Source organism: Etheostoma cragini, chromosome 3 (assembly GCF_013103735.1).
Source record: "Etheostoma cragini isolate CJK2018 chromosome 3, CSU_Ecrag_1.0, whole genome shotgun sequence".
Lineage (NCBI taxonomy): Eukaryota > Metazoa > Chordata > Actinopteri > Perciformes > Percidae > Etheostoma > Etheostoma cragini.
The window spans coordinates 10,759,667-10,783,646 of NC_048409.1; the positions used below are offsets into that span (position 1 = coordinate 10,759,667).

The 23,980-nt window shown below is 40.7% G+C and overlaps 2 protein-coding genes across 2 annotated transcripts in view; one reads left to right on the forward strand and one right to left on the reverse strand.

The window, feature by feature from the left end:
* Positions 1–6,465, reverse strand: part of aadac (arylacetamide deacetylase) — a 29,561-nt gene extending 23,096 nt beyond the window's left edge. Inside the window, exon 1 of the mRNA XM_034866938.1 lies at positions 6,385–6,465. The gene's annotated coding sequence lies outside the window, so the exon portion shown is untranslated. The remainder of the gene's footprint in view (positions 1–6,384) is intronic.
* On the forward strand, positions 5,745–20,042 carry igsf10 (immunoglobulin superfamily, member 10). The gene is made up of 10 exons (XM_034866912.1): positions 5,745–5,947; positions 6,302–6,557; positions 8,368–8,497; positions 9,607–9,997; positions 10,720–11,487; positions 11,618–13,474; positions 13,581–15,197; positions 15,621–16,524; positions 18,031–18,397; positions 18,476–20,042. The coding sequence occupies exons 2-10, from the start codon at positions 6,355–6,357 to the stop codon at positions 20,006–20,008; spliced, it is 7,770 nt and encodes a 2,589-aa protein (XP_034722803.1). The 5' UTR covers positions 5,745–5,947; positions 6,302–6,354; the 3' UTR covers positions 20,009–20,042.
* Positions 20,043–23,980: the final 3,938 nt, after the last annotated feature.

The following is a 23,980-nucleotide window of genomic DNA, read 5'->3' on the forward strand; positions in this document are numbered from 1 at the left end:
AGATAATTGCACTGAAAATGTATCTAAAAAAGTGACAGAAATTACTAAAGCGTATTAGTACTACGTTTTTGAATGTATGTGGAATATTAGTGCACTTTACTGATTAGTCTGTCTTGTTTCAAGATAATACTAGCAAAGCAGAGTGATTGAGACCATTCCACCGCTACCATGGTAATGCAATTTTTGTAATCAGAGGAATAAACAAGGCAGTAAAAGCATGAGTTTACAACTCTCTGGAATGACTGGAGTGTTTTCCTGGCATGTTTATACATACCAAGAATGAGGTCAGACACGCTTGTGCATACAACTGCACATCAGCCCATGGCCTCATACACATGCCACACAGACACACATATAGCACGCCTCTTTCACAAGTCTCAAACAACAACATCAAAATGATTAAAAGATGACAAACTAAAAAGACATTTAGGCCAAGGGCTAAAGCAATGGTGAGAAACAAAGATAAGGTAAAGTAGGTGAATGGAAAGTATAAGTTTTGATCCGTTTTCTTCTCCCTGTAGTGCAGTAAAAACAACTGTTGATCAGAAACTGTTCCAGGTGGCAGCAAAGGAGGGATGCATGAAAAAAAAGAAAAGAGGGGAAAAAGAACAAATGGTTACTACGCGAGAGAGAGAGACCGTAATCTCCTTAAATGTGTGCCACTGTTTTGCTGAATGTGTCCCGTAAAGAGACTAGGAGATCATGCTGAGCTGGAACTTTATTTATTTATTTATTTATTTATTTATTTATTTATTATTTGTTCGATCTAAAGACAATGTGCACAGATCAGCACCAATGCCCCAAAAACACAGACCGAGCAGTGTGTTCATTACGGCTGAATGCTCAAGTGACTGCATGTGTAAAACCATTAAACCAGATTGTACGCTTAAGTTATGAACTCCCCGATGTTTATCAAGACTTACAGGCTATTTCCACAAACACACAACACAGATTAATCTGAGAAAAGTTGCATTGTTTCTCATTACTACACAGGAAAAATCTAAGAAATGTGTCACAACATCACTAATAATATGCAACAGATCTTTAATCGTCTCGTCATTGACAGGTAAGAATAAGTGAAATATCCAACTTCACGTGTTATTTAAGGAGTTATAAAAGGTGCCTGAATTAATTGGCTTTGCAAATATTTAACCTCTCTCACTCCGCTAGTTTTCTTTTACTCTCTGAAAGTCTGCAACCATCTGGAGGACTAAAATACTCACTGGCCCTCAAACATTTAAGTCATTACAATGAGAATGTCTTGCTAATCGCAGGACTGGAAAACAAAGATCCATCATAGATTCATCGAGCAGCCTGCACACAGAATCTCTAGCATTTGTTCACCATCATGAACATCCTTTGTGTAACCGAAACTCCTTTCGCCATCTCTGTGATTTACATGCTCAGTGACACAGATGACAGTCAGTGACATGTTTGTAATTCATCAATGACTAGGTCAACGCCAAAGCGCCATTTGGATTTTGAGGCCCCAATAACATTTGAGTAAAAATATCCCTGAATTCCAAACCGCCAACTACGGCTCAGCAGAAAGCCTCGAGTTAGACGTAAGCTGTAAAGGTGTACCCATACACTGCATGACACACTGCAGCGCCATGCACGTTATGCAGCTAAACCTGTAACAGTGTATCATTAAACAATAGATTAATACTATGTATATCTCAATTAGATGTAGTGGTGTAACTTATTCAAGCAAAAACAAGTAAGGCCTTAAATAGACCCACTCCCACAGCAACAGAAGGCCTTGTCCACAAAAACCATCACACGTTTCTGATTATAGCGTCTAAAGCCAACTGAGAGCAAAGGCTTTTCCAAAAGGTCTGTGTCCTTCAGATATAGGTCCACGGGGCAGACTGTCCAGGACTTATAGATGCTCTAAAATAACCACACTGTTTTTACTTTGATTCCCAACTGACCAGCAACTGGGAATGCAAGTAGTGCAAGGCAAGTAGCAGTACAGTAGCAATATTGCACTTCCATATCAAAGCATTTTTATACCCAACTTAAGTTTACTTTCTCTGTTTGGAAGTATTTCAACTACTGTATTGCAAATCTTTACACAGAACACAGGCATTTGTTGTGAAAAAAGTTGTTAATAATTATCTAATACAAGGATGCAATCACAAAGTTAGGATATGTAATGGAAAATAAATACGATCGAGAAATAATAAGGGGCAATTTTTTTTCAAAATAAGTAATAGATACAGTGAGGGGAAAAAGCATTTGGTCCCTGCTGATTTTGTACATTTGTCCACTGACAAAGAAATGAACAGTCTATAATTTTAATGGCAGATTTAATTGAACTGAGCGACAGAATAACAAAAAAATCCAGAAAAACACATGTCAAAAATGTTATAAATTGATTTGCTTTTTGATGAGGGGAATATGTATTTGACCCCCCAGCAAAACATGACTCAGTACTTGGTGGTAAAACCGTTGTTGGCGATCACAGAGGTCAGAGGTTTCTTGTAGTTGGCCACTAGGTTTGACACATCTCAGGAGGGATTTTGTCCCACTCCTCTTTGCAGATCTTCTCCAAGTCATTAAGGTTTTGAGGCTGACGTTTGGCAACTCGAACCTTCAGCTCCCTCCACAGATTTTCTATGGGATTAAGGTCTGGAGACTGGCTAGGCCACTCCAGGACCTTAATGTGCTTCTCCCAAACGTAGGGTTATTGTAATATGAAAAGTTTAAAAAAACATCAAAACAATAAAAAGGCAAGATAAATCAAAAAATTACAGATTTATTTGACCAAGCCAGATATATTCTGGGCTGATGTAGCCTCCCTGTTTCACACAGTAGTCGCAATGCCATGTCAAGATCCTTAAAGGTCAAAGGCCAATTCAGACTCAGGACAGACGGCTGTTAATATGTAAGAGTACTGTCACATCAATCAGACTCCTGCATTGTAGGTAGGGTTGGCAACCAAATCCAGGTTCCAAATTAGAATTGATTTGAAAATGCCAAGTTCCGGGTACCCATAACAAAACAAATTGGTTCTGCTTATCGTTCCAACTACATATGGCACGCTTTCTGGACTGGATGATGCTGCACATCAGCGATACATTCGAGTTTGTTTGGGCAAGAGGAATAAGAGTTGCGAGCACACGGGTCAGTAGTACGCCATGGAGGGCTGGTTTTCTACTCCACTTCGATCGGCAACAGCTGTTTGCTGCCAGCCGCTGTATCTCTCTTGGAATCAGAATGATTAATATACAAACGATACCCAACCCTAACCGTAGGCATGCTGCAGTAGTCAGAGTTTCTGATGTTACTCGGTGGTCGGGCATACACCAAATAATGAAAAGTAATAATATTAAATATATGATATACATACAGAAATGCATTCATATTATTTATATATATATATACACACACACACACACACACACACACATACACATACACACACACACACACATATATATATATATAAACAAACAAGATGATGTATGCTCGAAAAAATCTTTTTGCAGTATACTTTTTAATCCCACACAAGAACCACAGAAGCATGTCAAATTAAACTTTAACCATATGCTAGCTTACATACAGGGAAATTAGTTTCTACTATGGATAACAAATGCCTATGTGTGTCTAATCCGAAATAATACGTGTGAAGGAAAGAAACAGAAGAACATTAAATGTGCTGAAAAACATGTGGTGGATGTTGAAAGAGAGTCTCATGTAAGATGATATTTTTTCCAAGCCACACTATTCCTGTCATTCAACTCCCACAAACGTGGGCCCCCAGTCATAACCCAACAGTGAGTGTGAGGAGCTGAGGCCAATGCTGTATGTGTCTACAGATTCCTCAGAGCCTACCAGCTAGCTGTGACTTTTAACAGCCTGCAGAATCAAAGTTCTTAAATAGCCACAAGGAATCCCAATTTTGCCCCCAGAAGCTTTTAGCCTAAGTATTATAGCTTGAGGAATAATACAGCTGCCCTTGTAGCACTCCATCATCTGGAGTAAATTAAAGCCAATGTGAAACAGTTTCCTTGGCAAGAAAAAAGATGGACCACATTCAACATTGTGATCAGCAGAATCACAAACAAACAAATCATTTTACTGGCAACACACACACACGCACGCACACGCTCGTCCCTTCATCTCTTCTCCTTGACTCTGTTGTCACTGTCCATTTGCCATCTTTAAGAAGATGTTCAACTCTTCCGTTATAATGACAACTTGGATCAAGACATAATTAATTCCATGTGCCTTACTTGGAAGAAAAAAAACATTCTACTCTATTCAGCAGAACAAATCCACTGTGAATGCAATTTAGCAATAGGTGTGAAATCCTACATAATTATACAAGACTAGGTGGGGAGAGGAGAATAGAGTATTACACACTGTTATGGAAGTTGGTAAGTGAATCAAACATGTAGCCGTCAACAAGCCTCTGGATTACAGTAATAGTTCTCACTCATTACTGTTGGTAAATCAATGGTAACGTGTGTAAGAGAACAACGACTAGAACAAACCAACTACACTTCTTGGTTGCTGGGTGAGAAGCATGCCATACTGTATAGAAGCAAGAAATCTGATTTAGGCTTCAGGGAGGAAGAGAAGATAAGGTGTTGTTGTTGTCTGTGTCCACATGTGTTGCTGTGTTGTCCAGATGTTCCAGTTAACAAGCCTGTGACCTGAAGTAACTGATGAAAGGGATCCCAAAACGACTCATTTCATGCAAATTATTAGTCCACCAACACATATAAAATGAAGTTCAGATTCCATTGTTTGTTCCTCTGTGGTTTGAATATGACTGAAAGGTCATACTGTAGTCATTAACAGTCTTCTGTGTTACTAAAGATAGTGCACATTCCAAAACTCTCCCCTCTGCAAATGTGCCTGTGTGTGTGTGTGTGTGTGTGCCTGTGTGTGCCTGTGTGTGCGTGTGTGTGTGTGTGTGTGTGTGTGTGTGTGAGGCTAAATGGTGTGGATGAAAGATGTGGTGACTGAGCAGCTTTGTGAGAGGAAGAAATGTTGAGGACAGCCACAGTGAATGGCCCTCTAATAAACAACATGCTGATTTTAAGCTGAAGATCTTAAAATGTAGGCATTTGGAGCGCTATGCTATATCAAAAGAGTACCAATACCCTTGTACATCTGCCGTGAATTCACCATCATTCATACAATTTAACTTAAAAGGTCTTGGATGTTAAGAGTCAGTCCTCCAACATCTCCACTAACTGCAGAATGTGGAGGAAAAGTCTTTGCCTCAAAATATGCTGATTTGCGGGCACAGAGGGACTATTGGAATTCAACAAACTAGTCAAAAGATTTGGATTTAGAATAAGAAAAAAAAGAAACTGACATAAGCACACCACAAAAATAAGTGATTCAAATGTCTTATCTGGGATAATCTCTAACACATTTGTCCTTTCCCATGGTGCATTCATCTGACAAATTGATTAACAAAGAGTGGGCCACTAGCGTGTCCAAATGCAATCCTTCTATTTATTAAGATCAAGCAAAAATGAATTCACAAGATATAGTTAATAAATCACATCAGTCATTTAGATTATTATTATAGGAGGTGTGGTTCTGGGAAAAACAACTTTTACATTAAAATAACAGAAATCAAATCGTATTGTCTTGGCAGACAAGTTTCTGATGCCGTTTGACACTAGTATTGCACTTGCCTGAGTATTTCATGGTTGCAGTAACTGTGGGATTACATTACAGCAGATTACAGGGGGGCGGAGGAGACCAAAGTGTGCGCTCACTGCAGGCGCTCATACAGAAATGCCTCCCCTCCCTCTGCGTCTCACACACGGTGGACTCGTCTGAGGAACCGAACTGGAGAACTACTCAAACTGAATGTGGACCTTAAATTCTTTCATCGGCCTTTTTACAATATTGCAGTAATATAATTGCAGAAGTTCTGTTTTCTACAGCTGTTCAAGTGCGTTGAAGGAAACCGTAGGTAATTTAGTTTTTTTTTTTAATATAATTTGTCCTGCCTTAATATATCTTATAGACATGTAGATAGACTGAAAGTGTTATGTTTGCATATAACTTTGCATGAGACGTTTTCTCAGTTTGAATTTCTTGCCATCCTAACAACGGCTGCCCAATCAAATTATGCCCTTATGCCTATAAACGTTGAGTGACCTGAAGCAAATTGACAGGAAAAAACGTTTGGCTAATACTGTTCGTTGAATTAGCCTATGTAGTTTGTTGTTGCATAAACCCATATATCTGCCAATGCATCATCTATCAATCTATCATTGGTATTCCTTTTGCAGTAACGCTTCACGCGCCGTGCTTTCCTCTCAAGGTGGGTTTCATTAATGGTCCAGTACAACTTCTAGCCCTCCTCGACCGTGCACAATGAGCGTGTGTGGCTGCAGCGCCTCGTACCTGTGGAGGTGGCTGCTGAAGGCTCTGTTGTTCTTGGCTGCTGTGCTGCCGTCGAGAGGCGACTGCCCCAAATCCTGCGCCTGCAACGTCCCCAGTGAAGTACACTGCACCTTCAGATACTTGACCGCAATACCTGACCACATCCGGCCAGCTGTGGAAAGAATTAACCTCGGGTGAGCTTTCGCTTTTTTTTTCAGCTTTTAGCAGATGATTGGAGAACTGCAGATACTCTGGGGGGGGGGGGAACCTTTTTGTGCTGATTGATTCAAACCACAGACTGTCAGCGCCAACATGTATAAGCAGGAATAACATTACAAAACATTGTGTTAGCTACTGCTTTTCAGACTTTGAACTAACAAAATGTACCATATCTGGTAGAAAAGGAAGTAACTGTCAAAAAAAGAAATTCTATCTATTGACCAATTTAAGTTAGCATAGCCTTAAGCTAACACCTGTGAATCTTAACTAAGGTCAGCAAATAGACAATTTAACTAACGTTATGTAGCTAAACTATTCAATTTCTAGCTATAATGCCAATTTTACAACTGCTAGCTAGCTAGCTATAGCTCCTCGCGACTATTCTCAGCTCCGCAAACTGCCGCTATAAACTCTCTGGCTCTCTTGGTTTCCCCTCGCCAATGAAGAGCCAAGTTCCCAACCTGTCAGCCACTAGCTAATTTCTGTGCTATTAGCTAGCTATTCTGCTAGAATTATGAAATATGGTCCTCCAGGTAAACATTTTATTAAATTACCGTAGCCTACCTGATGGTAACGGAGTGCCACTGGTTTGTGTTTCCTCAGGTTGCCTGTTTTAAAAACATCGCTAAACAGATTTGCTAAAGCTTTTGTCCTCACCCTTTTAAGATAGTGTACACCGGTATGTTACACCCCACAGGTGTTTTTACTTAATTTCCCTGATTAGATCCCTCAAGACCTTTTCAGACAGATTGAGTTGTTGGCAGGAAATACCAACCTTCATCACTGTGTGGGCATGTAGTGTATAGTTTGTGACTGATCCCGTCTCTTGTTACCTGTCAGGGAGGGAAAACCTAGACTATAAGAAGTTGAGTTGGGGTTTCTGTCAAAAGTTCACCTATTTCCAATATGTATGGAGGAGGGAAGGATGTGTGGAGAGGTCCAAACTTAGCAACACTTGTAGTAGGTCTGACTCCTTTTGGCTTGTGACTTTAATCAGGGTCATCCTGAGGCCACAAGCTGAAATGCGTTGCTGAGTTTTTGACCTCTCAAAACTTAGACCTTTACCATTTTTATTTCTACACTATTTCTACTGTGGGGACCCCACATAATTCCCAATGTAACCCTGCCCAACTTAAACCTGAGGTGAGTTCTAATAAGCCAGTTCAACTAAAAAAACTAAATTACCTCATACTTCATAACAAATCCTTTTGGAAAATAAACAATGTTTTATATATATATATATATAGAGAGAGAGAGAGAGAGAGAATTTACTTTACACCAAAAGCACAAATGCATGGTGAAGTAAGAGATTATTTAACAGTAATGAGAAAATAAAACTATAAAGCATTTTCTTTAAAATAAATTGTTATTATAATTACTAGTTAGATAGTAATTATCTGTAACAAGTGTAAATATATAACTATATAAATAATAACATATTTTTTTTATATTATATATATAATATAAGTTTTTTTCTGATTGTGAAAGGGAGCAATGATTAAAGTAACACATTTCTTAGCTGGATCTGTAACAGGTATAAAGCCCAGCACTGATATCCAATAGATCAATAGTAACATTGTCATCGACAACAATACGTAACATCATCAAAGCTCTCTGATCTTCAACCTGAGCAGATATATAATCTGGAAGAATAATTGAATACACTTGTGCATTGCTTGAAAATGAAATGAGGCTAATTTCATTTTCCCTGAACTTCCATTAAATAATATGTGGTACATTTGAGGTAATAAGCTGAAGTCAGTTTTTCTGTTTCTCTGCTTTTAGGTACAACAGTATATCTGTCTTGAGAGAAAATGATCTTTCAGGACTTGAAAATTTAGAGTTGTTGATGCTGCATAGCAACACTATCCACAGTATTGATGATCGAGCCTTCCAAGACCTCAGGTCTTTACAGGTAAAATCATATTTTACCTTCTCTGGTGGACAGATTACAGTCCTGTCTTGTAGTATTGGAACACAAGTGCAATTTACTGGAATATCAAAAACACTAGTGTGAAAAGCCTGCCAGCATCCTATGGTTTAGTACAATAAATGTGCACAATGACACAAGTTTCAACGTACAAAGTTACTTTCACAGATTTTTGATCTTCACATAATTGAATTTATAAAAGATGGTTAAAATATTAGTGCAGTGTAACATAGTACAGCACCACAAGCTACAGACTCAGACATTAGGAGCTCAGTCCTTACAAAAATGAACTCCCCCCAGACTTCACAAGGAGAGCATTATTATGGGAACTTCATGGTTGATTGCATTATATTCCACTTTTATTTATTTTGAATAAAGGATACTCTTCAATAACTGATTGCTGGTACTTGTCCATACAAAATAATGATTCTGTTGTCTTGACAACATTTCATGATATTCCACAATAATGTGCTATTGTATGTTAAAGGTCCCATGGCATGAACATATCATTTTTATGAGGTTTTTAAACATTAATATGAGCTCCCCCAGCCTGCCTATGGTCCCTTAGTGAATAGAAATGGCAATAGGTGTAAACCAAGCTCTAGGTATCCTGCTCTGCATTTGAGAAAATAAATGCTCAGATGGGCTGATCTGGAATCTTGCCCCTTATGGCATCATAAATAAAGTTGAGGTTGCCCCTTATGAGGTCATAAGGGGCAAGGTTACTTCCCCTTTCCGTGCTTTGCCCGCCCAGAGAATTTGGCCCAGCCATGAGAGAGAGACATCATGGCTTTCAAACGAGCAAAGTGACAGTTGGTCAAGGCCACAGCCCCAGCCTCCACTTTGCCCCCCCTCAAAAGCTACAGACTCAGAAATGGCACGTCCTAATGAAAGCTCATTGTGGGACTGGCTCTAGTGGCTATAACTCTGCACCAAGGCTGAATTTTGAGAAAGAGCCTTCCCATATGGCATTAGGGGACCACTAAGGTCTGTATAAAAGCATCCAAAGAGCGCCATGCCATGGGACCTTTTAATAGTCTTAAATCAACATTCTTTTGACAAACATCTCCATCGTCTCAATCATGTTCTCACAGGTCTTGAAGATGTCTTTTAATAAAGTAAAGGAAATCAAAAAAGAGACGTTCAAGGGCCTGGACAGTCTGCTGAGACTCCACATGGACCACAACCACATTGATTTCATCAGCCCAGAGTCTTTCTATGGCCTAACCAAACTACAGTTGGTCCATCTGGAGGGTAACCACCTCCAGCAGCTCCACCCAGACACATTCATCACACTGAGATACAGCCAGGTGTTCAAGCTGTCCTCAGTAAGACACATCCACCTGTCAGACAACCTCCTCACCACGCTGCCTGAAAACATCTTCTCAGGCTGCAGCCAGTTAGAGAACCTCTTCCTTCATGGCAACCCATGGACCTGTGACTGTCGTATGACATGGTTCTCAGTGTGGGCACAGAGGAACACAGGTGAGGAGTGTGTGTTTGCTTTGGAATAATCTGAAATCAATCAGACAGATTTACATGCTAATGTACAAGGAAAGACAACCCCTTCTTTCGTAATGAGGGATTCTTCTTGAAAACGTGAAAAGTCTATAAACTGTGTAGTACTGAATTGTGGAGTTAGACCATTAGTTAGACTGTTTTTTTTTTACCATGTCTTTGTCCAGGATCTTTAGGGCGGCCTGAAATCATGGTTTGATAACACGCTGAAGTCATCCTTAACACAAGCTCTCCCCTACTATATGTAGAGCTTATAATAATAATTAAGCACATCTGGCAATGTTGCTAACTACGTAATAGGTTATTCTACTTAGACTTTTACATTTTTTTTAATTTCTTTTTAATTTATGCAGAATGGAATTGTAATCAAAGCAAGAAAGACATATCCAAAGAAAATGTATACATTTTTGCAGAGACATCACTGGAGTCAGAGATCATTTCTTCTTCTAGGGCTACAGAAAACACAAAAGACACAGAAGAATAAAAGTTATACCATTCATTCATGACTTGGCTAATGTAAAAGTCAACTCTTAAATTACAACGCTGTATGATGACAATCTTTTCTGGTTCATACATTTTACTGATCAGTTTTGGTTTGGCTGGCCCATAATGTGGAAACTGTAAACGTTTTGTTTTTTTGACATGAAGCCAACTATACAGTATTACACACTTGATTTAAATGTTTCCAGGTGTGCTGAAATGCAAGCGAGACAGGATATATCCAAGAGGCCAGCTGTGTCCTGTTTGTGAAAATCCTGCTCCTTACCACAACAGACCTCTATCCCTTCTCCCCGGGGTCGACTTCACCTGTACCAAACCCTGGATCCAACCCCATCTAAAGCAGAAAAACATCAGCCTGAATGAGGGGGACTTTACTCCAGTTACCCCCAAGGACTTTATAGCACCATTGGGCTCCATACAAATGAAGCTGACAGACCAGTTTCACAATGATGCTAGTCTATCCTGCACTGTCCAGAGGCCCTCAGCTTTTGAGAACTTGACACAAACCTTGGAGGAGGAGGAGAGAAAGAATGTCACTCTGCTAACAGCTGGCATAACTGCATATTTGGTGTGTAACATTGACTATGAACACATACGGCAGCTTTGGCAAATCCTGGCCACCTACAGTGACTCTCCCATGACAATGGAGAGAGGCTTAATGCTGGCCAGAAGCCCAGAAATGGTATACAGGTATAGTCAGATAAAAACAAAAGAGGGAGAGGAAGGAATTTACACAAACATCGAGGCGGAGATTAAAGCCTCCCCTGCATGGTTGTTGCAGGGAGAGGTGAGCTTTCAGCTTGATCGCACTACTACCACTTTCTCTACTCTGCACATTAAGTACCAGTCTGTGGTCAACCTACGTGTGGAAAACACATCACCTAAGAAAGACCATTATTCCTGGACCATGATCAAGCAAGATAATCAAACCAAGACTGAGCACACTGTACTTACAGGTGGGAGTTAGAGATCAATGCTTTATTGCTGATTTGGCCTTTACTTCAATCTAATTGAAATAAATAATCTCTTATCTGATGCATAAGAATCCACTAATAATTACTGTCATTTATTTTATTTGTAACATAGGAGGTGTGGTGCAATTGAGCTGTCAAATCCGGGGTGAGCCAAAGCCTTTGTTGGAGTGGATTTTACCTGATGGAAGTAAGGTCAGAGCTCCTTACTCAAGTGAGGACAGGAGGATTATAATTTCTGCTGATGGGAAGCTCACACTGCGAGGCGCAGATTCTTCAGACACTGGCCTCTACCGTTGCATCAGCACAAACTACCTGGATGCAGATATCCTTGTCTTTCGAGTGACCGTTCTGTCCCCTGATGTGGAAGAGGCAGAGATCAATGGTGTCCGAATCTCAAGGCCACTGGGTGAAAAACTGGTTTTTAACTGTAGTTCCTCAGGGAGTCCTGAGGCCTTGGCACAGTGGGTGCTCCCTGACCACTCAGTATTGGACAAGTCTCATGGGAACCGGAAAGTGTATGAGAATGGAACCTTGCTGATTCAGAGTCTCACAGCGAGAGACAGAGGATTTTACAGGTGTTTGGTCTCTAATCACCTGGGAGTTGATCTGCTCGTGTCCCAGGTGACAGTGACTGGAGAAACATCTGAAAAGGTGACGGTTTTGGACATTGAGGGATCAGGGGTCAAAATGGAGGACAAGGTTGACCTGAGCTTGACTGAAAACACAGTCACACTCAATAAGGTCCCCTCTTCTAGTCCCTCTGACAGAACTAGTCAGGAATCTAGGACCATCACTTCAGATCGCCCTTACCCCAGACTCAGGTCAAAGGCTGGAGGAGGTAGACTGGGACAGAGGAGGAGGGGGACAGTCAGCAACAGACGCATCTGGAGTAGTAGGGTGTTTGATAAAGCTTCCAGGAAAGTGGACCCACAGAAATTTGCTGAACTAATGAAAAAGGCTCAAGATGGATCAAGAATAAAGACTGGCACCGAGAAAAAGGGGGTAAAGTATGAAGACTCAAACACAGATCTTTCTGGTGATGGGGAAATTGGCTCTGGTGAGCATCATCAGGAAGATCATATCATCATTGTGCCAAAGATAGTTAAACCAACTACAGATAGTCCAAATGGACAAGAGAAAAGGAAGCCTGAAACTACCACACTGACAAATAAGGACAGTAATTTAGCAACAATGGGGACAGTTGTCCAGACAGTTGGCATAGACTCCACAGTAAGCAATCACATTGTAAGTCAAGTGTCTGAAAATAAAAATACACCAACAACAGAGTCATATATGCAGTCAGATTCTACACCAATGAAGTTCACATTCACACACCATCCATCAGAAAGAAGTAAAAGTCAAAGTGATGCAGTTACACCATATTACACAGTTTCACACAATGCAGGTCTCTTTAGTTTTGATGAGACCACTGCACTTTATGCTCTGGAAAGAGCTTCCAATCCAGGCTTGAACAAGCTCCCAGTCACTCTCCAACTTACTGTGACAGACACTTCAGAAGAAACTCAGCTCCAGTTCTCAGGAGAACAACCTGCAGAGCCTGAGACGTCCACTGGGGCGGCTCTATCATTTACTACAGACCCTCATGTCACTCCAATGAGGGATGGCCCAGTGGAGCTAGTCATTCACACAGACCCAGAACGCCAGGCGACATTCACAGCCTTTACTACCACAGAGAGACAGCAAAATGAGATAACCTTCCGCACGACCCAGACAATCAAATCCCCACGTCTGCCTGCAGGATCCACTATCATCTCCCGGCAGCAGATCCAAATCATCCCACACAAGAACAGCAGAGGAGGGGGCCGCAGGAGGACCTTCCAAGGCCGCAGGAGGATAATTAAACCCAACAGGATCACCAACATACAGTCCTTGATCAATAAACTTAAAGAGCCCTCATCAAAGAAGGAAGGGAACATCACAGTGCCTTATAGAATTGAACTGACCACAGGTAAGCAGCCTTGTTTTGTAAGCAAATAGAGCTACGTTTTAGCTTCATTGTTTACTGTGTGCCTCTTTACCTGGTATTTTGTATCTGTTTCCTTTTTTTTCCTCAGACTTTGATGAAGACAAAAAGAAGACAGCAACCACTGGTCTGCAGGTGGTCACACCAACAGCTTCCTCCAGTTCATCTTTACACAGAACAGAGAGACTTTCCTCGACACAAAGAACTGCAGCTTCTACCACAAACTATTACATCACTTCAAATGCCCCCTTCACCCATACAGAGTCTAGGCCAGATGTTTCCAGTGGCTACATGACCTCTGCTGATGCCCCCGAGTTTGACCCTACAATGGATCCATTTTTTACCAAAAATAAAGACTTGTCAATCTCCACCACTATCACTACTACAACTGTCTCTAAGATTATCCGTGGAAGAATTCCATGGAATGAGCTGTTTGGAAGCAAGGAGAGGGAATATATACTGAGCAGGCTAAGGAAGCCATCCATCACCCCAAAAACCTCAACTACAGCCCTAACTACAACACTGACCCCAACCACAACACCTGCTGCTCTGTCCACCACCAACGAGAACTCCCTTCCCGAACCTGAGACTCTGTCCCCGTCCAGACACACAGGGAGCAAAGAGGGTTCATTAGATGATGACCACGGAGAGTTGTCCTCTGCAGATTTTGAGTTCACAACATTGCGACCCAGCTTTCACTCTCTAACTTCTACCAGTCCATCATATTACTCCAAGTCTGCCACCACTGCTGAAACACCACCAGAATCACATACTCTACCTTCCCCACCTACTGTCAAACCTCCTTCAATTGAAAATCTTGATGAAGGCCTACTATCTGGGTCTGGGGGACTAGCTGATAACTGGTTAATAATCAAACAGAGGCCTGGTGCGACAAGAGGAAAGCAAGGGCGGAGAAGAAGGCCCTTAAAGGGCAGGAGACCCTTCACAAAACCAGCAATCACTAAATTTCACCCTACAACTGAGGCTTTAACTACAACTATGGGAACTACAATGGAGGCAACCACACAACGGACTGTTTCACTCTATAAGCCCCTTTACACACCATCTAGGAAAGAGGATAGCACACCAGTAGTTGTTGCCACTGCCCAAACATCAGAGAAGGAGACTGACTTATATGAGGAATTTGGCTGGAGCACATCTAGCAGTTTAACAGCCTCTACTACAACCAAGGCACCTTTCATTCCTTCGACCACACTTACCCCCACCACCACATTTATGCAAATTAACACACAAGTGCCTGACACAACAGCACAACCCAAAGTCTACAGCAACATCAGACCACCAACACAGAGGTACACCGGTCACACCACTCGTAGGCCACCATTGAGGAGACTCGGACCTAGTGTGCAGAGCAGTGGTGCCAGAGACCGTGCAGATAAAGGCCTCGATACAAAGACCATTCTAACAGCTGAGCAGGGATACACTAACACCCCTGCCCCATACAACAACATAGGTAAACACAATGCCTTCTCAACTGCTTATAATCATCGCACTGGCAATGAAGCTACACGTGCCAATATTGCTGGCTTTGAGCCCATTACAAAGGTCATGGCAAACAAACCGAAGATAGTTGGTGGCAATGCAGCCAGCTTCACCGTGTTATCTAACTCAGATGCTTTCCTGCCATGTGAGGCTGTTGGAAACCCTCAGCCAGCTATAACCTGGAAACGATTCTCCGCAACTACAGGTAAGTAAAATATTTCATCAATTGTTATCATTTAGAAAAACAATAGAAAAATCTCAAGTGTGGAGTAAACATCTTTTAAAAGCCATGTGAAAACTGCTTCTTTATATTTATGTTCAGCTATAGGCAATATGTAGGAATGGTAATGAAATTCATTGAGGCAACTGTAAAGTTTTTCAGATTTCAACAAGCAGGACGCACAGTGTTGGTTGTTTCATTGAATAAACGGGTTGGGAAGTACTGTATGTTATGATATTGTATTAGGGCAAATTTATATAACCATCTCTGTTTTTATATTAAAGTATGATGTCTATGAATCCGACTTTTGAATCAATACTTGTCATAGTAATGTTATAAATGTTGTTTTAGGAAATTTTTAAGTTGAATGTTTATGTGGTTGAGAAATTCTCTTTCTTTGTCCTTAAGGAAGCACCGTTACTGTTAAGGGGAGGATGGGCAAGTTTGAGGTGTTGAGCAATGGCACACTGTCCATCCAGAATGCCAACATTAAGGACCGTGGCCAGTACATCTGTCTAGCTGAGAATGAACATGGATCAGATAAACTTTTTGTCACCCTCTCTGTGGTGGCCTACCCCTCGCGCATCATGGAGGCAAAAATGCGTGAGATAAAATCTCATGCAGGAAACACTGTGGAGATGAAATGTAAAGCAGAGGGTCGGCCCACACCCATTATATCCTGGATCCTGGCCAACCGAACACAGGTCAGGGGTCAAAACACCGAGAAGAGAAGGGTATCAGTATCTGCTGAGGGGACCTTGGTCATTGAGCAGGTGTCTGTTTATGACAGAGGTCATTACAAATGCATCGCCAGTAATCCAGCTGGAGCTGATACTGTTACAGTCCGACTGCAGGTGGTGGCAGCTCCCCCAGGTATTGTGGAGGAGAAACGGCAACAGGTGAAAGCGGGTGTAAACAAAAATATTTGGCTACCCTGCACTGGTCAGGGCAGCCCTCAGCCTACTATTCACTGGGTCCTCCATGACGGGTCATTGGTGCGACCTCACAGACCTGCCGGAGACACAAGGATATCAGTGTATTGGAATGGAACTCTTCACATTAAGGATATGACTCCAGCAGACAGCGGCAAATATGAATGTATCGCTACCAGCTCTACTGGCTCAGAGAGAAGGGTGGTGACTCTAACAGTAGAGAGGCAAGAGTCTGCACCTCAAATAGTGGAGACATCCCAGCGCATGACATTGTTGTTCTTTGAGGACCTGCTGAGACTAAACTGTTCAGCTACAGGAGACCCTAAACCCAGGATCATCTGGAGGCTCCCCTCTAAAGCTGTGGTGGACCATTGGCACAGGTAAAAAATCCCTTGATCATTGGTAGTAAGACACAGAAGAATAGATAGAAGCATTTACAGCTAACTTTTGAGTAAAAGCTAAAACACAAACATTACTAACATTTTGGACAAAACAGACTCAACATTTCTTAACAGTTTAAGGCTTTTGTTTTTTTGATGTGATGGTTACTCATCTGAATCCTTAAAAACTTCAGAACCAACTCCATAAATACTGCACATTCTCAGCTGACACTGGACCCAGGTAAAGATTTGTATTAATGTATATAAAGAAGCCAAGAAAAGATTGAAAAATCTCCAAAAGGCCTCAAATTACACATTAGACATTTGTATAGTATGTCACAAAAAGTTAGATTTTATTTCCATCATTTACACTTTCAAAATAACAGAAAACTAAAAAATGCAAAAGTCTGCAAAAGTTTGGGCACCCTGCAGAGTTAATACCTTGTACCTTGGAATGGTGAACCACAACTCCAGTGTCTCCAGGTATTTCTGGATAGATCGTGCAGTCAAACATGGGTTTTGACTTGCTTTTCTCACAATCCTGCAAGCTGTTCTGTCTGATATTTTTCTTGGTCTTCCAGATCTTGCTTTAACTTCCACTGTCTGACGCCCATTTCTTAATAACATTCCAAACAGAGGATATCGGCATCTGAAAACGCTTTGCTACCTTCTTATAGCCTTCTCCTGCTTTGTGAGCATCAACTATTTTCAGTTTCAGTTTTCTAGACAACTTCTTAGAAGAAGCCATGGTGCTCATTGTTGGGGCAAGGTCAAATGGGTCTGGGCATTTAAAACCTTAAGATTGACATCACCTGGTCTTTCCAGACAATGATTGAGAACAATCCATGACACTGTCAGCTCTCAGCTTTCCAAAGGGGCGACGCATGCTATAAACTCTGCAGGGTGCCCAAACTTTTGCAGACGCAATTTCTATGTATTCTGTCATTTTGAAAGTGTAAATGATCTTTCCATCTTTTCTTGGCTTCTTTATGCACAAAAAAAAAACAAATTACCTGCGGTGCCCAAACGTTCAAACCCCACTTTATACTTCTTACTTACACTACTTGTAGTCTTTTTTGATCCATTACCAAGGCCTTGGCTCAGTTTACTGGTCAGTTCATAAACTCTTTAGTCTCTTTAACCGCCCTAGTGAGTTAATGAACATGTTTCAGTGTTCAGTATTCAGTAATTAGGTTTTCCGCTTTTGATTTTTAACTATATGAAGATTTTCTTTGCAACCACAATGTTCTCATTTGAGTTTTTTTTTTGTGGTTTCCCAGTGGATTCTATTTTAATGCAGTAATATAAAACTGTTTGCTCTTATTATGGACATGACTGTAATGTGTGAAAACATAAGACCTTTTCTAGAACTGTAAAGAATTTAATTGTACAAAATAAATTACCTAATGATCCCACTATATTAACTTGGCTCACTTATATTTGTTTAGGCTTTATTCTTTCCTCTCCAATTCCTCTGTGTTATTTCTGTCATTTATTATTTTTCAGGATGGGCAGCAGAATTCAGGTTCTGGATAATGGTACGCTTATTGTAAGTACTGTGAGTGACAAAGACGCTGGAGACTATCTCTGTGTGGCAAGAAACAAAATTGGTGATGACGTCCAACTCATGAAGGTCAGTGTGTCAATGAAGCCAGCGAAGATAGAGCCGAAGCTCTATGGGAAGAAGCAGGTGCCCTACGGTAATGACTTCAAGGTTGACTGTAAAGCGTCAGGAGCACCAAAGCCTGAGATCTCCTGGGGTCTACCAGATGGAAGAGTTGTCAACAGCGCTCTTCAGTCAGATGCGAGCAGTGGAGGAGGACGAGCACGACGCTATACACTTTTTGACAATGGAACTCTTTACCTAAACCAGGTATGCAATGGCATGTCATTCTCCTCAGTGACAGATACATTTTCAAAGAATTGACATCACTGTGTTGTGCTTCTCCAGGTCGGAATGTCCGAGGAAGGGGACTACACCTGCTTTGCTGAGAACCAGGTGGGCAAGGATGAGATGCATTTACATATCACTGTGGTGACCACTGCCCCCAGGATACGTCCAACCAGCCAGACTTATGCCAGGGTGAAGCCTGGAGGGAACATCCGCTTTGACTGTGAAGCACTTGGGGAACCCAAACCCAAGATCCTGTGGATGCTGCCCACCAACGATGTCATTGCAGCATCTAATGAACGCTACCTAATGCATGTCAATGGCTCCCTGGATATCAGGGATGTGAAGCTTATCAATGCTGGGGAGTATGTTTGTATGGCTCGAAATCCTGCTGGAGAAAATAGAAAAGTCTACAAGCTTGATATAGAAGGGAATCCACCAGTGATCAATGGTTACCGGCAGAACAGAACTGTAGTTAAAGATGTAGCTGGTAAATACTCCAGGAAATTAATAGACTGTAAAGCAGAGGGCAATCCCAAGCCTAGTATCACTTGGATTATGCCTGATAACATCTTTCTGACAGCACCATACTTTGGCAGCAGGATTAACGTCTACCATAATGGGACATTAGAGATTCGTAACGTGAGGCCGACTGATACAGCCGAGTTCATCTGCATGGCGAGAAATGATGGAGGAGAAGCAGTAATGGTGGTGCAGCTTGAGGTCAGCAGTGTGCTCCAAAGGCCGATCTTCAAGAACCCCTATAACGAACGTATTGTGACTCGGATTGGGAAAACTACAGTTCTGAACTGCTCTGCAGATGGATACCCAATGCCAGAGATCATTTGGACTTTGCCCAACGGAACACGGTTTACTGGTAGCCACCACCTAGGTAACAATGGCACTTTAGTTATCTACAATCCTCGCAAAGAAGATGCTGGGAAGTACCGCTGTGGTGCCAAGAATTTATTAGGCTACATTGAGAAACTAATCATTTTGGATGTCGGGCAGAAGCCGTACATCTTGACAAGGCCTAGGGGCATCATACGCAGTGTGTCTGGAGAACCTCTCTTTCTTCATTGTCTATCTGATGGAAGTCCCACACCCAGAATCTACTGGACCATTCCTGGTGGCCACACTCTTACTCGGCCTCAAGTTCTCGGGCGCTACCAGTTACTAGCGAATGGTACTTTGGTTGTTCAGGATACAACTCTCCACGACCGAGGGAACTACATCTGCAGGGCTCGGAGCGATGCTGGGGAGGCTGTGCTCACTGTCCCTGTTATTATAATCACCTACCCTCCACGGATCACAACAGGGCCACCTCCCAGTGTGAGGGTGGTGACCGGGACACCTATCCAGCTCAACTGCGCTGCCGTTGGGATCCCCAAGCCAGAGATCACCTGGGAGTTGCCCGATCGTTCAGTTCTGTCTACGGCAGAACAGGGCCGACCTACGGGTAGCGAACTGCTCCACCCTCAGGGCACACTTATCATTCAGCGGCCCAAAGCCTCTGACTCTGGCACATACAAGTGCCAGGCTAAGAATTACCTGGGTACAGACTCAAAGCTCACATATGTACATATATTGTGAGAAATAGCCAAGACTGGGGGAGGACGGTGGCAAATGTGAAACAGAATAAACAGAGCACAAGAAGATAAAGGAAACGTGTTTTCTTTAACTGGAAAACTGTTGTTGAAAAGTTGTTATTGTAACTTTGGATCTAGGCGTCTGGTAATTCATAGGTGTTTTTTTGGGGTGGTTCTCATGGGAGCAAAAGGGCCAGTGCATAGAGTCAAACTTCACGTTATTTCTCTGACCAGGCGTTGCTGGCCACACATCGGTATATTATTACATCACATACAGAGAGGGAGAAAAAAAATGATGTAACAGATTGAAATCAAATTAGAAAAAAGACTCCCAAGAGACTTTTGATTCCCTTCAGACATTGGCAAGATGTTGCTGCTGCGATGAAACAGTTTGTTGTTGTTTAACAGCAAATGAAAAAGACAACAGTAAACGTAAATAGTAAAATATCTTTCAAGTGCAATTCATCAAATTACACAGAGCAAGAAAATTGAGTTGTTCAAAAATTATATATGGCTTGTTTTACACTGGATACATATCTGCATAGTACAGTGTTTTTATCAAATCTGATTTCATTATTGTAATGTTTATATTCTGATGACAGTTTAAAGCAGATCACGTCATGTCTATTCACAGTGCATTTTTAAAACAGTACAAAAGACACTATCAATCTGTTGTGTTGTACACAAGAATTTACAGTAATGTTATACATTATGCTTATCTGTAATAATACAGTATATGTATATCTATTTGTAGTATCTACTTTATCAAGGCATAGGAAACCAAATGAAATTGAAAAATAAAACATGGTTCATTTCTTTTTAATGATTTTATTGTAGTATAAGATACACCAACATCCTTTTAAATTAGACATTTGTCAATTAAATGAAACATCCCTGTGGAATGTACACAGAACAAGTACAAGGCTTTTATTATGCTGTGGTGGAAGTCATTTGGATTATCTAGTTGTACCTCACCCTACCGGAGGAGGCTATGGCTGCAGTAGAAATCTTCCAAGCAAACATATGTTTATCTCTCCAGCTGTAAAAATAGTTCTTTACCCAGCTCGTCAACGTGCAGCACTCACAGGGGAGCCTTTGGTTTTTCTTTGCAATTGAGTGCTGATTTTACTGCACTCCTGCGAATTAAACAAAGAGCTTAGGGAGCATGTTGAGAAAGAAAGGGGGAAGAAATACATATCTTTTTAAAATATCAATCTGTATGTACCTAATTTGAAATCTTACTGTTTCCAAAGTTATAGTTACTGTAAGAAATGAAAGAAATGCAGTACATGCAACACAAAAACTTAATTTAATAATGGTGAATAATGTCAATGAGACACGAGTGAGATGACTATAAATACATTTTTAAAGCATTCATCAAGACAAATGGCCCCTATGCCTTAAGGGCAACAACTGGAACCAATTTTTCATTAAATTGCACCAACTTTGAATCCGCTATAAAGATGCACATTTCAAATCTTTTTTTTTGCAAGGCCTCATATATAATGCTGGGACTAGCAGTGAGGTTGTACTGTTTACACTAATTAAGAGAACACGTGAGATAACAGAAAGTATTTTGAATTAAGGAACTGATTCTGCATCGTATGAGATGAAATTGTAGGGTAATATAGAGTAACACTTTTTGAATCCTCTATATTGTATGTGATTGGGGTAGAAAGGAATTCTCTAAGTATTTATTTTTTGTTGTTGTTATATGTCTATTGCGCCATGTTTCTAATGAAGAGATATCAGAGTCTTTTACACAGTCTCTCCCTGATGTTGGAGTGTAAAGGACAGCTGTAAACACCATCATTATAAAGGACATAACTGATTTAAAGTGGCTAACAATACATAGCAGCTACATTGTAACACTCAAAAAAGAGGTTGTGGTTATTTTTCAAGTGTTTGCATTCCAATAAATCACTTTTTTAAATGTCAGAAAAAAAACAAATTTAGTTTAGAGCCAGTCTACAGCAGTATGATATGACCAGACAGATATGGGGAATGAGGGAATTGTCTCATATAAACTTTGGAATGCGGGCTACTTGCTCCTTGATATAAGAGAAAACTACTTTCATATGTGAGCTGGGCGACAACCACACACAAATTAAACTAATAGAGTGAAAACACCATGTATTTTTATTATAGCTCTTGAATGTGAAAAGTTCAAAGTTCATAATTCGCACCCTTCCTGGAGGGTAAAGAGTTTATTTGTTCAGTTCTGGTTTTGCGATTCATGTGTGGAGAACGTTGGAGTTTTCCGTCCACTGACTTGGAAATTTACGAGGATTTATGTGATTTTCCCATTTGCTCCTTTCCTTTAGGTGTTTCATGGAAAACATTTGAAGTCTAACACATACCATTTAAAACATGGTTTTATAAGAAGCAACTAAAAGTAGTGTGGGAATTAAAAAAAAAAAAGTCATGTGTCTTTACTAGGTCAGATTTGACATACCTCTGAACCCACTTTCTGGTTACAGCTGTTAAAGTGAGATGTTTAACATCAAGTGCTGCGCTAAAATTAACATTTCACAAGATTAATTAACGAAACATGTTTTTACACCAGATGAGGTGGGTAAAAGTATTGCCGGTCCTTGGCCACCTCGAAGATTGTGGAAAAAACGAATAATTCTGCACAGAATCAAATGACTTCTGGGTGGGGAGGTTGTCCTCATTACCCCACAGTCTACCTTCTCCAAGGGACTCACGTTACACACAAGTTATTTTAGGTTTTCTGGAAGCAGATTGTTTATTTTTCCCATTTATTTACACTACTCTTACTTTTTTTAAATCTGGATTAAGTTGCAAATTCCCCAAACTGCGAGAAACATTTAACAATAGATGCTTTGTTCAACCAGCAATTCCTACGTTAGTTTTCTCCATGTTTCCATCCAGCAGCAAGACAGACCATCTCCACTCCAGGAACCAATGGGAGGCCAGATCTGTTCACCCAATCAATAAGTCAGTGATTCTACGTAAAGGTATGCTTCTCAGCAACACAAGTAAGGTATATTTTGCGGTCTAGCATTTATGTGTTTAATGTATAGGGTAGTGTAGTGTATCCTAGATATGGACTTTATACAACAAAGCTTATTTTTCCTTGATTATCGAGTTTTTCTCAAAAGAATACCAGATTTTACTGATCTCTATCTTTAGGCGTTTCAATACTGATTTATCAGGAGATAGTAATTTTGTTTAGAACACACAAAGCACAAACAATCCTGGTGAAGATCCCTTAGACACTATGGAAAATAAGCATTTCTGTAGGCCTAGAGTATGTTTTTGTTACTCTTTGGCCAACATATACACCGATACAGATACATTTATAATAAGTAAATATTTGCCGACATTTCTGCCTAGACTAAAATAAATCTGAAAGGAGAGGGACTATTGGAATCAAATTCAGCCAGTGGGTCAAAACATGTCTGCTAACGAATGTTCTGTAACTGCTGCATCTGAAAAGTAACTGTTTGCTAACATGTTTTTATATCAATACGAAACAGTGGCAACACTGTATGTCAGTGTTGCCCCTAAGTCCCCAGAAAATCAGTTATTGCTAATTTAAAGAAGAAAGTCATAGTCACGCCCACCTCCTTGGTTACAACCACTCCAACTCTGTTGCAAATAATTTATCTTTTGATAAACATCCAATACACCTTTTATACTATCATTGGTAAAGGTTTAGTTCAAAGAGTTTTTTTTTACATCTCATAGCAGGAAAAGGACTAACAACCTTAACGATGGCTCAGCGCCACAGGAAGTCATGTCAGTGAGCACTGATATGGGACGTTAATATTATTCATCACAGCTGTGCTTTTCCTGCTTGGATGTCAAAGGGTATTTTATTTTAAAAATTACTCCAAACAAACACTTGCACGTACATTAAAACATACAGCCAGCATTTACTTTTTCCACAGTCATTATAGGAAAATTGTATACCATTCATTTAAAAATTCCTACTTATACATAAAAGTGG